General features: G+C 48.4%; 1 protein-coding gene across 1 annotated transcript in view; it reads right to left on the bottom strand.

The window, feature by feature from the left end:
- Positions 1 to 13,684, bottom strand: part of ADAM12 (ADAM metallopeptidase domain 12) — a gene marked incomplete at its 3' end in the record, with an annotated part of 388,619 nt that overhangs the window by 72,740 nt on the left and 302,195 nt on the right. The window contains exon 11 of the mRNA XM_082855064.1: positions 12,904 to 13,052. Coding sequence (XP_082711190.1) covers positions 12,904 to 13,052 — 149 coding nt within the window. The remainder of the gene's footprint in view (positions 1 to 12,903; positions 13,053 to 13,684) is intronic.

Genomic DNA, 13,684 nt, shown 5'->3' with positions numbered 1-13,684 from the left:
CCGTGTAGCCCACGGTCGGTAGTTTAAAAAGAAAAGCCTCAGTTTCTTCTACAGTTTTCGGCAAACTCATCACAACGTGCTTTTTAACTTTTCATAAATTATCCCAAATATGCCAGGACAGCAGCTAAGTGAATTGACATACAGCAGCGACAGGCTGGTGCAAAGCAATAAAATTCGAGAATTATTCAGAAGAGAACCCCCTTTGCATGACACTTTCCCTTGGCAACAAGGATGCTTTAAAATGATTATACCTAGGACCCAGAAAAAAGTGCTGCTTTCAGCTCACGGGCAGAGAATTGCTTGCAGACACCTCGCCGGAGTGCCTGGCTCCTGTTCAGATGTGACCTCTTTCGTTAGACACATCTGCCTTTTTTCCCAATATTTACCAACCAAGGACACTTGCGGGCAAGTTTACCATGCTGAGTGCAAGGTTAGAAATAAAAAGCCAATGAAATAAACCACCAGGTGATTTTGGAAAACACACACACACACACACACACACACACAACCCACTTTTCAAAAGAGGAATGCCACTTATGGCTTCCCACCGCAAACGCAGTCACAGCTTAATATTTCAGCCCGTCACCAAGTTGCCAAGTAAAACATTATTAGGCGTTACTTTTACTTTGACAAATCTGCAGTCAGAAAATTCTTTTCTTGTAGGAGCCTATTGTGCATCTCACGGCTGTATTCTTGGGGGTGAATCATACTAAGCCCATTTATCAACCTTGACAGTGGAAGTCGGGAGTCATCTGCCTTGCAAAAGCTCTCCGGGAATTATCTTTTCTTGTTGGCAATTAGGCAGCTAGGGGAAGCAGCTGCAAGCAGGCTGGATTCACCGGGGCTGCAGGTCACACTGTTCTTGATGTTTCCTTTGACCGCCCTGCCTCATTAAGAACTGAGTGCTGGGTCCCAAAGAATCCAGGTTCCTCAGCTCCAAGCTCTGGTGGGCGGGGGTCGGGGGACCACAGTCCGCACGCAGATTGCAGCAAAGAAAGGCAAGTGACTGGAGGAAGAAGGATGGAGCAGTCTGGGCAGCGGCTGAGAACAGCTTGGAGCTGACATAACCGTGTGACAGGAAAAGCCAACGTTGCAGAAAACCAGGGATGGGAAGCCATCCAGATTTCTCTGCTTAAATCGATTGAAAAAAACAAAAAAACACCTCACATCTTCTACAGCTGGTAAATGATTAGATGGTAAAGGGATAACTGGTTTGGGGAAATATGTTGCTGACATTCCGCCTCCCACTGATTTCTTCTTGCAGACTGAGATGGAGTTTTATTTTCTCCTGACAGTGGAAGTGACAGAGGCAGCAGGCCTGGGAGGCTACTGTCGATCGGGGCGCATGGCACAGAGCAGCTGGAGAAGAATCGAAACTGGAAGACTAAGTATGAGCACCCCATCTATTAAAACTAAAGCTCAGTTTTAAGACCAAGCCTCAGTTTTCACACCTGCAGGCCGGGAATAATAACTACCTTGCCCGCTGAGGGAGAGAACAAATGAGCTTCAAACACAAATGGGAAAGTCTCTGGTTAACTTCAAAGATGCCAGCTGCCAATACTTGCCTGAAAAAGATGTGTGTCTCTTCCTTACTTAGAGGCGCCGTTTTGGCTATTTCAAATTACAGTTTGCCAGGGCCTTGCACGTTCTAGGGCTTAGAAACATTTTCCAATACGGTGCAGAATTTATTACAATTGTAGCCAAAATGTAGCAATCTTTAAACTGCAAGACCACAAGTACAAGTCAACTAGAGAGAAGGGTGATTCAGGAGGCAAAGGAATGATCAAGCAGTTAATAGGATCCCTCCATCTAATACATACGTGGTGTTGAAGACTCTGCTCATCCTGGAAGGGCCGAGCCATCTCTAGCTCAGCCAGAACATGGGCTTAGGAAGCATAAACCACCAACCAACACAAACTAACAAAGACGCTGTTTACATGACTGTTACCCGCCACGCCGCTGGCTGTGGTGGCTCTGAGTTGTTGGAACTTTTTCCAAAGGACTTTCCCAAAGCTCTGGTGACATGAGCACCCTGCACGTATTCTTCTGAACCCTTCCTCCACAGCCAAGCTGCTAGGCGGGGGCTCGGAGGGCAATGTGGCCACAGACAGACCAGACCCGCCCTCCGTTCTCTGACAGCGCGACCTACTGACCCTTCCTCGCTAAATCTGCAATCAGCCTGAAGAGCTTTTCCAAAAGCAAACAATAACACACAGTTCAGGGCCAAGTTCTATGCATTCCTAGATCCTCCAGGAGCACAAGACTCACACTGTCACCGCCTTCTCTTCCTAGGGGAACGCAGGGCCCACGGACACCAACGGGTGCAAGAAGTCTTGGTTGGGATGGATTTGCTCAGCCAAGGGTTAACCCCAAAGTTCTCGGGCCATCTTGAGAAAAACCGTTAGGTTTTTCACAATTACGCCCTGGAATAAAAGCTTGCAGTCACCACGCACAGAATTTAGGAGTGACCCAGAGGCACGTCCTGTTGGGGCAGGCAGTGGTGTCTGCACCCGTGGCAACTGGCCTGGTGGTCAGCAGCCTGGCAGGACTGAGGCGCAGCCCAAGGTCACCCCGTTTCAGGGGATTTTGACTTCATCTCGTCCTGCACATCCAGGATAATGAGTAAAAATATTAACAGCACTTACCATTCTCGAGCAAGGGCCTGCTGTGGACCAGAAGCCTGCTGGGCATCCTTGCTCACCGACTGCCCGGTGAGTCAGATTATATCATTCCTATTTTACAGATGAGGAGACTGAGGCACAGAGCAGTCAGACACCTTGCCACAGTCCTCTGGTTCCAGGGTCAGGACTGAAGACCCAGCCTCCCGACCTGAAGGCCTGTTTTCCCTCTGCAGCCACACTGCGTCAAGGGCAGTCAGGAGGCCTCCGGCAGCCTCAAGTGTGACAGGGCACAAATGGCCCGGAGCCAGCATCAGTATTCAGGAAGAGGGCAGTGGCCCAGGAATCTCTGGCTCCCTGGAGTCGGGTGCAGGTAACAGGGGAGCCCACGGTCCTGCCGGCTACTCGGAGAGCACCGTCGAGCACCTCCCTGAACGGCTTTGAGGCCAGGAGAAATGGCGGCCGGAAACCGGGATTTATGGAGCACACCTGCGGCCACGCACACACCTGGGGGAGGTTGTGAGCTCACGCGGATCTCAACAAGCTGCGGGCAGAGGGAAACGTCGCCCACCGGGACAGCACGGGACTCTGCCGGAGGACTTTCCCGGTCATGCTGGGAGGTGGATGTGGACCGAGTCCCACTCCGCCCGGCCAAGGGTGCCCGGCGTGACCCTGAACACGCGGGTTCACTCGACAGAACGGAACCCCGGCGGAGCCCACAGGAATGGAAAGTGACTGCATTAGGACCAAACGCTTGACCCCGTGGGCTGCCAGATGGGCCGCAGACGGCGAGGCAAACCACCGGGCCAGGAGCGAACGATCAAAAACGTCCTTAGAGGACATTTCCATTGTTAATAGCAAACACCTGGGGCCCAGAATGGAGCCATCTGTGGCACGTTATAATTCATGTCTTTAACACGTGAACTTTGACCTCAGCTCCTCCTCCCCGGAAACCAATTAAAGTGTAAATGTAATTTCTCAGAATTTTTAATAAAGAAGGAGACGAACGAGGCCCTGATCGGTTGAGAGGTGCACAGGCGGCCTCTAGGCGTTATCAGAAAGACCTTTCGGGGCTTCCCTGGTGGCGCAGTGGTTGGGAGTATGCCTGACGAAGCAGGGGACGCGGGTTCGTGCCCCGGTCCGGGAAGATCCCACATGCCGCGGAGCGGCAGGGCCCGTGAGCCATGGCCGCTGGGCCTGCGCGTCCGGAGCCTGTGCTCCGCGGCGGGAGGGGCCGCAACAGTGAGAGGCCCGCGTACAGCAAAAAAACAAAAAAGAAAAAAAAAGAAAGATCTTTCGCTTCTGTGCTCTGACGGCGGTTTCCTCCCGAGCCCAGTCCCTAAAGGCAGGGGACTCAGGGCAGGGCACGGCACCAGCACCCCACTAAAGGAGCCCAGCCCATCAGAGGCAGTGTCTCAGACTGGCTTCTCAGCTTCATCACAGGAAGAGGCCTCTGTCTCTGCGTGGGGCTAGTCGGGGATGAGGTTCTGGCAGACATAAACAGATTCAGGGGTTAACAGAGGGCAGTTTACACAGCAAGATAGCTCCGCCCTCTCCTCCTGCCCCAGGAGACAGACCCGTGTAGGTCATGCCCGTTGCATCTGCTGACTCTGCAAGTCTGCAACACTTTTAATCAAACATGATAGGAAAAGTGGTCATGGTAGATACTTCCGAGCCACCCAACGAGGGCTGAAGTCTTTTTGGCCCTGTTCTTACCTCACTGAGCTCCTGATGCTGGGCTGGCCATCAGGTCAGCCTGAAACTCAAGAGCCGTGAAGACTGGCACCCATGTCCCCGGTCCCCTCCCGCTGCCCCGGGGGATTGGGAACCAAAGGTTCCTTTCCTCACAGGGGCCAGGGGATAGGCCAGAGGCAGGAGCCAGAGGCTGTGGGCTGATCATCTTGAGTCTGGCCCTGACCAACTGTGGGGCCTCTGGCCTTTCTGAACCTCAGTTTTCTCATCTGTATGATGGAGGTGATTGTATCTGCCCTTTCCTCTTAGAACTGTGACAGTTAAATGAGAAAGGAGATGTGAAAGTTCTTTGTAAACTGGAGAGTAATCTGTGAGGTCTACAGGGTCTTATTCTTACAACTACTTTTAGTTTTTATATTTTTAACTTCCCACCTCCTACTTTAGCTAAATTAAGCCCAGGCTTGCAGGAGAAGTCACTTATAGAAGAAGTCCACCTTTTGAAAGTAAATTGCTCCTTGGTCTCCATGGAGTTTAAAAAAAAAACAAAAAACAATGGACTCAGCCTCCTATTTACCTGGGGTTTCTCAGTCCTTATTCTTTTTTATTTTGCTTTTGTTTTTCTCTTTATTGTATTGTTTCTGTTCTTGTGAGTTACCGTAACTCCATTGTAGATGATGTGGAATATAAAATAAATGAAAATGGCCATGCTACAGCAAACGCTATAGTATAAAAGACAACGGTCTCAGAATCTTCTCCTTAGAAGTGTAGCCATTACACGAAAGGTGAAATGTGGCCTCACTCTGCACACATCTGATTGTGCTGGAATCACCATCCATCTGTCCATCCACCCAGCCACCAACGACCATTTATCCATCTGCTATCAGCTCACTCAATCGTCCACCCATCCACTCATCCATCCATCCACCCACTCACCCTCCCATCCATCCATCCACCCATCCATCCATCTATCCATCCACTCATCCTTTCAGTCAAGAAGAATTTACTGAAATCTACTATATGTTCCAGGTGCTGGGGCTTCAGCAATGAACAAAACAGACAAAATTCCTGACCTAGTAGAGCTTAAAGCGGGTCCTTCTGAATACTGTTGGTCACAGACAGGCCCAGAATTTACCCTTGACCTCACTCTGTGGCCTCTGTGCCAAAAGTCCTGGGGAAAGGAGGAAGCCGTGTGTGAGTGTGTGTGTGTGTGTGTGTGTGTGTGTGTGTGTAAGTGGGGAGGGATTGGCAGAATTTCAGCGGCAATGTTTTCACACATGTTCTACCACAAATAAAATGCTGGATTAACGAGCAATGACAGGAAATAATTCTCTGCTGTTGTAACCTAAGTTGAAGGAGATTTGCAGAACTAAATGGCTTAAAAATGGGCCAGCCTTCCTGCTTCCCAGAAGTCACACAGGGACAAAGCTCTGTACTGAGAAGGCTTCAGTTCCCGCCTGGAGCCTGAACACGGCACATACAGCCGAGGTGACCTCCACATGGTGAGGACCCCCGGGAGGCAGCATGGCACGGCTGCCCCAATCTCAGCCTCAGTCTGGACCACGGAGCCCCCTCGAAGCCTGCGGTGGGAAGCCAGCACATCTTTCTCTAATACCCCAGGATAGATGCCCTTCTCCTCTTCCTGAGGTTTACAGCTGCTGCACATTTTTATTTGAGATAAGTAATAGGAAGGTGGAAAGTCAGAGGTTTGGCTCCTGGTGACTCAGCCTAACGTCTTGGGGCTTCCACTTGGGTAGTTTTTTTTTGTTTTTTTTTTTTTGCAGTACGCGGGCCTCTCACTGTCGTGGCCTCTCCCGTTGCGGAGCACAGGCTCCGGACGCACAGGCTCAGCGGCCATGGCTCACGGGCCCAGCCGCTCTGCGGCATATACGGATCTTCCCGGACCGGGGCACGAACCTGCGTCCCCAGCATCAGCAGGCGGACTCTCAACCACTGCACCACCAGGGAAGCCCAACTTGGGTAGTTTTGAAAACGTAGGCAATTCATTTAACTTTCTGCTCCTCAGCCTTAAAATGGGTATAACCGCACCCAGCTCACACCGCTGACTGGTGAAAGGTACATCCCCAGTAATCTCTACGGTCAAAGTCAAGTCTGCCTCCGTTCACTTCCCCCAAACTGGATATTCAGGGAGCAGTGCTATGCGGACCAGTCTCTGTAGCTTGACCTCTGTTTTGCATCCAGCTTAAGAGGAGAGGACATTCTACCATGCCCTTGGGCAGTGGCTTTTACTATCCAGACTCTGCATTAATTGCAGACAAACTCCTTCATTTTCCAGTGAGCAATATCTAATCCTACAGAGAGGAAATAAGAACATGGTCTGTATCGAGGGGTCCTCTTGAACTGCTGTCAGGAATATCTCCTGCCAGTTCATTTCCCCCTCAGCGTCATGTCGGTAAGTGGTCAACTCGGCTACTCTAGCTGGATAGTTACATTGATTCTGCCCTGTAGCGTTTTAATGTTACTAGAGTGCCTCATTTTGTTGTTTATTTATTTATTTATTTTTTACTCCTTGGATAAAGATTTCCATTGTTTTCCCTACTGCACCTTGAAGAAGGAAGTGAAGACTTTCTTAAACTTTTCTTTGAGAAAAAAAAATAATCACCTTCAAATGAAGAACTGATATGGGGAAACAATTTTCTCCAATCCCATGCTCGTAAAATCCCTTTATAGTAAGTGTATTTCATGACCTCAGATAGATCCTCAAACTTCAAATGGGGGTGAGTTTTAATTATGTGTATTCTGCACTGATTTTCAAGAAAGCAAGTGTTTCTTGAGAGGGGATAGCCTTTCCAGATACATCGAATTTCTGTCAATTCCTACCACATCTGAAACTTGGGAACTTTTCACTGAAAAGTGCAGTTGATTTTAGTTTCCCGAATCACATTTTCAGATAGAGGCCTCCTCAAAAATAAATCCAAATTTCCTGTAACATGAGCTAGGAATTCTCGAGGAGGGTCTGCCTAACCCTATGCAATTCTTCCGGGATGGGTTCAGACTGGACTTTACTCCAGAATGTTCCCTGCCCACCACCCCTTCCAACCTTTGCTCCTTGTTCACAATGAATTATTGGTCATTTTTTTAAAGATGTGAGATGCTATTATGGTGATGTTTAAAATTTTCTCCTTATCTTTTAGAGGCACAACTGAAGTACTTATAGATGATGTTATGATACCCAGGATTGTGTAAATAGATGAGATTAGGTGCCCCTGTGGTGAGCCCCATGGCACCCCAAAATGTCCCCTATCAGCCCTGAGCTTCCAGTCTGTAATCACCAGTTTACTTGCCTGGGATCCCTAGCACAATATAAGGGCCTAGAAATCGAGGTTCCTGCCTTTTGTGTCTGTGGCCCCGCTCTGCACCTTGGAATCTGGCACACAGGTACCCAGAAAATACAAGCTGAGTAAATGAGTGGTTTTGCTATAATTGGTCACCCAGCCCTGTTTCCTGAGTTGGAGGCAGGGCCTGTGTCCTCTCAGCTTTCCTGAGAGAAGGTTGAACTTGGGTGGAGGCCATCCAGCTGTGATCCACGTCCAGACAGCTGTGCAGCGGGGAGGTATGCGATGAATGTTTCCTGAATTGAATTATACGGAATCGAATGAGCCAATTATCCACACTTCTGAGGAAGTGGAATGGCAATGCTTTCACCTTGAACGTGGTGATTTGATCTACTTGTAGACGTAGAATGCCCAACCTCAGCTGAATGTGAATTATCCACACCCCTGGTGAGCGAGCAGGCGGTAACCCTCGTTCGCTTATTTTCTCGGCCCGCAGTCTCCAGGGCGCTCTACGCACTGCCCTCCACTGTCCCTTGGCAGCCAGGCAGCACATTCTTTGCTTGAGAGCCGTCTGCCAGTCTGGATTAAACAAAACCCAAACAGCCCCAAGCTCTGCATCTTAGTATCAGCATGAAAACTATGGCTTCAGATATACCAGATATCTAGATCTGTATATATCTCTTCAGATATATAGAGTGTGGAAGTGCTCTTTTGTGGCTGTTGAAGTAGAGCCCTTAAAGAATCTTACTAGAGGAAAAGCAAAGTGAAATCCTAAACAGAAGAGAACCTTTGACGTCAGGTCTACAAGACCGCTGAGGTGAGTGGGTGAAGCTGCGGTGCGATCCGCCCCCCGGTGTGCTAGCGCAGGCTCCTGCTTAAGGGATTCCAAGTGCCTAGTAATTACACTGAAATAAAACGAGAGTTTATATACCATTTCTTTTTTGACAAGAAGCTCCCCCTTAGTTTTTACAGACAGTAAACCCCTTAATTTGGCAAACTACAGTAGCTCAGATGCTACGCCATCTTCTTAAAAGTGAAGAATTCTTAAAAGAAGACTCAGATCATGTTACTGTCCCGCCTAAACCCCTCCAATGATGGTTCCCTGCCCTAGAGATGAATCCATGTTCCTACCGCGGCGTGGGCTTTGCGTGCTCTGGCCCCTCCTTTCTCTCCAGTGGCATCAGCACCGCTTCCCTCCAGCCCCACCCCATTCCGATCCAGCCCCACCAGCCACTGGCTTCCCGTCAGCGATGCTTTCCCTCCTCATGGTGTCCCCCCTGCCCAAGCCCATGTCCTCCCATCTCTGCAGGCTCTCCATCCCTCTCTTCCTGTTGGTCTTGGCTTAAACGTCATCTCCATGGAGAGGTCTCCCCCAAACCACTAATTAATGTCGGGTCCCCCAGCCCACGTGTCTCCTTTCTATCCTCTTCCTTTTCTTCCTTCATAGCACTTCTTCCAACCTGCAGTTTTTGATTTACTGTTTTTCCAGACTGTCTTCCCCACAAGAACGCAAGTTCCATGAGGGCAAGAAAAGGGTCTGTCCTGTTTGTGGCTGAAATAACCCCAACATCTATCAAAGCAGGTGGCACGCTGCAGGAGCTGAGTTACCGTGGGTTTCCGATCCAGCTGCATCCCCTCAAGAGATGGCTCTCTGACTCCAACTCTCACAGTAACAGAAAATTTTCCGCAAAAACATAAAAGAGAGTTCTGAGAGTAGTTTTTGAATGTCAATACTGCCTTTTTTTTCCTACTCTAGGAAGTGACATTTACTATTATAGTAAATTTTCTTTTCCCAAAGTGCTCCAATTATTCACGTTTTTCTTACTCCCATAAATGTGGCATACTTAGTCCTCAACCCCTTGAAGACCAAAGGCTCCAAGATGCTCATCAATGGGTGGACTCAACTGAGTTCAATCTCCCACACGAATCCCCAGATATTGCTTTTGCCAAGGAGTAATTTCCAAGACAGGCCTTAATGTTAACAATCCAAAGACACACAACACTTTCACACACACTCACACACACTCACACACACTCACAGACTCGCAGTGATTAATGACACAAACTGCAAGGACACCCCCGCCAGCTATTCCCGTAACATGCGACTGAAGTCATGACACCCAGGTTTAAAAGAATTCTCCTCCATCCTCGTCTTTTTAGGCCTTTGGGTCCAATTCGTCAACGATAGCAGTTGGTGAAATGTCAGGGTTAGGATTCTGGAGTGTTTTGATAAAGAATAAACAAGGGGTATTAAGGGATGCATTTCTTTCCTTTAAACCATCTGCAGTACATGGTTCTTTTCGATTCTGGGAGACTTTCGTATCGTGCAAGCAGTCCTTGATTCATCTCTTTGCAAGTCACCTTTGGGGCTGAGACTTAAATCACATTTTAACATTTGCCACTCATGTCTGAATCAGCAGTGGGGAGGAAGTTGGGAGGAAGGTTAGGGTGTGGGCCAGTTGAAAATGAGCCCCTCACACAGACACCACGGGCACTTACATGGCACTGGAAGCGCTTTCCAGCAACTATAAGCAGGAATTCTGGGAAAACAAAAAAGCCTTTAACGCTTCAATGGTTCCAAGGTCCCTGTAAGCTAAATAATAATACCTCCATATATTTGTGGAGTGATTTACAATTTACAAAGACACATGATCTCATTTAATCCACTCTCCCACTCTCGTGGGGACTCTATGAGGTAAGAGAATGACCACGTCGAGATAATACTGGAGATTAAAAGCAGCCTGGAAATTCTAAAATGGGTGATGGATGACTGAGATGGCCAGAACAGCTTGACCTCCTCCTTACTGTGGGCTTTTGTGATTAATTCACCCACTTGCTTAGGAAGTTTCTTTCCATCTGAGAAAATTAAAAACACCACTCTCTGGACAGGAATGTGGGATCATAAATGAGAACCAAATAGAAAAGATTTACGCGAAAGCACGAGCTCAGCAAAAGAGGAAACTCAGAAATCGCTAATAAGGTATAAATCAAGGAAAGGCTATTAGCAAACCCCTGGTCAGAAAAAAGACGCTTTTTAAATGATTTGCTGAGCCCTTAACAATACCATTTCTACCTATGATTTTCAAATATCTCCAGGGTAATTTGGCTTGCAATCCTTAAACGCTGCCATGAAGACTTTCCAATTTGAAGGGATTTACACAGAATTACAGAGAGTACCAGAAAGCAATGCCTTGCTATTGTGCCTCCAGAGCTGTAGGACTCTTAGGGCTGTAGGGTCTTCCTCATCTGTGCATTCTCCACAACAAAAAACACAGGAGTCAAAGGATTTGTTTAATGTGTGAACAAACAAGTGAAAGAATAGGTGGATGAATGAATGGATGGATGGATGGAATGATGAAAAGATGGACAAATGGATGGATGTGTGGATGGATGGATGGATGGAAGGAAGGAAAAATAAAGACTGATCACTCATTTTACTGATAACAACATAAGAGCCAGAGGGGCTACTAATTTGCTTCTTTTACCAAAAACAACTAGTGTCAGAATTGAGGCTACCAGGCCTCTTCAATCCCAGTGTAATATCCCCAATCTAGATTTTCCTCTCTTCCATTCGTCTCTTTTATCACGAGTTCTGGAACATTAACAATATTAACAATCCAATCTTAGTCTTTGAGAACCACTTTTGGAGGCACATAGGCTGGTGTGTTTGTGCCTACTTAATAATCAGGGAGATTAAGCACAGGCTGAATTTTCCGTGGCCACTTGGAGCTCATCAGGAATGAGAAAGCATGAAGACCACTCAGTTTCACGTCACCTTCCTGCCAATCTCCTCCCCAGAGATTCTGGACCCTATCTGGGCTGGTGGAATGTTGGAAACAGAAGACACCCACAAGCCCTGGCCCAACCTCACCCCCTAAGAAGGGATTCTTTGCCCCAAATACCCAACAAGCAGCTATTCTGCCCCTGCCCGGGGAGTTTAAATGACAAGGGGCACACTACTTCTGGCAGCAACCTGCCTCCCTTTGGGGAAGCTCCCCTCATTGAGTTTTGCAACATTTCACTTCCTGTTGGTGTTGGGCCTAAGATACTTTCACTTCCTGCTCAGGTTCTAGGCTTCTGTCATCACAGACTCAGAGAGCAAGTTCCTCTACTAGGTCTTGGTGAGTCCCTGGAATTGTGCTTAAGACAGAACCTCGAGCAAAAACAATGCACACCTGAAGGCTTTGTGCTGACGGTGGTGATGGACCGGAGAAGCAGTGCCTTGCTGGGGAAAGATGCCTTATCGACCAGCTCCCGTGAAACGACACGATGTGAGCCATGAAGTTCTGCCCTACAGGCCATTCAAGAGGAGGCCCACGAGGCTATTGGTTGTAAAAGTATAACCACGTTCTGTAACAATCCATCCCTCTTCCGGCACTTTTAAGCAGGTGCCCGGCCCCCCGCGTACACCACGACCTCGCAGAGGCCAGCCTTCGGGCTGCCCGTCCGCACTTGCTTCTTGTTCCCAGTGCTACCTTTCAGCAAACTCAGAGAGCAGACTTGGCCTAGGAAGTGCCGTAAAGATAAAAGCACTGGGAAGGTCTCAAGGTACAAAAAGGAAGCCGGCGTCATCACAAGTGCGTGTTTTCCTTCACTAGTGAAAATCTTCCTACGTTAGCACACCATTCTAGTTTGGGAGGGGCCCGTAGAGGTGTAGGGACACATCGTAATCTGTAATCACTCCAAGTTGCATCTATTTCTACCTCCTCTGAATGCTGCAGTAATGAAACTGTCTTCCTTTTTTTCTGGGTGAATCAAGTCTAGCGTTTCAGAAAGGCATGAAATGAGGAAGAATGACATCATTTACTGAAAAGGAAAAGTCCCATCATTTAAACCTTTAAGATCTGAGAAGGGGATGTGGTATTAGAGGTGGGGACCCTACAAATCCCCAAGCTACTGACACATTTCAGCTCCGCCCCAGGGCCAACCCAGAGGGAAGACGCACGTCCCCGCACGGGACCCATCTAACCGCGCCCACTTTGCCCCGTGGCTTTACCACGCCCAGACGGAGCTGTAGGTGCGAATCAAAACCAGGTGCTGGGATTGTAGGGTAATTCGCGATCTCTGAACAAAGACGGGATCCGTGCCCACCACTTCTCAGGGAGGCGCTCAGGCCTCACGCCCTGTGCTCTGCAATCTGGGTGCTTCTCTCAGGGAAGCACGGTCCACGGAATTTCTTTCGGGAAGCTTCCATGGGCGCTCTGGCCAGAAAACCAGGGAGCTCTTTGCCCAGCTGTTTCCCAATACATATGTCAAGCTGCATCCCGACTGTCAGAGCAGCTGGAAGCATCAGTACTTGCCCGGTTGAGGGGTTCATGATGCAGCCTCCTTTGTCAGCAGCCGTTCTGCAGCTACAGCCCCTCTCCAGGGTGTCATGGTTCATCCCGAAATTGTGTCCCAGCTCATGGGCCAGGGTCACAGCCGCGCCAAGGGGGCTGTCTGAATGGTCCTCAAAGAAAATACAAGAGCACAATGTATAGTTCACATCTTTTTGGCCTCTTTCCCGGCCACCCCCCTCCCCTCAGCCCTGGCCCCCAAATATTTATCTTTTATAAACATTTAATGGAGTCCAATCTCCTACAAGGAACCGAGATAGAGCCCCATTATATAGTTCAAACTTAAAAAGAGATTTGATCTATTTTATTCAACTAGTTTGGGGGCCCCTCCGCTGAAGAATGCATTCCTCATGAATACATGTAGGATTCCTTGTGTCTTTACATGAAATAATCAGGGCAATCATTTCCCTCTCGCTTCCTACAGTCTCTCACAAGGCACCATTCTACTGAATGAAGCAAAAAGTTGTCCTGTATCATAGGAAGAAGCAGCTCGTCCCCCCTCCCCTCAGCCCTGGCCCCCAGATATTTATCTTTTATAAACATTTAACGGAGTCCAATCTCCTACAAGGAACCGAGATAGAGCCCCATTATATAGTTCAAACTTAAAAAAAGACTTGATCTATTTTATTCAACTAGTTTGGGGGCCCCTGAGCTGAAGAATGCATTCCTCATGAATACACGTAGGATTCCTTGTGTCTTTACATGAAATAATCAGGGCAATCATTTCCCTCTCGCTTCCTACAGT

This window comes from Leucopleurus acutus (genome assembly GCF_964270905.1).
Source record: "Leucopleurus acutus genome assembly, chromosome: 14".
NCBI classification, from domain to species: Eukaryota; Metazoa; Chordata; class Mammalia; order Artiodactyla; family Delphinidae; genus Leucopleurus; species Leucopleurus acutus.
This window is presented reverse-complemented; position numbering and strand designations above follow the sequence as displayed.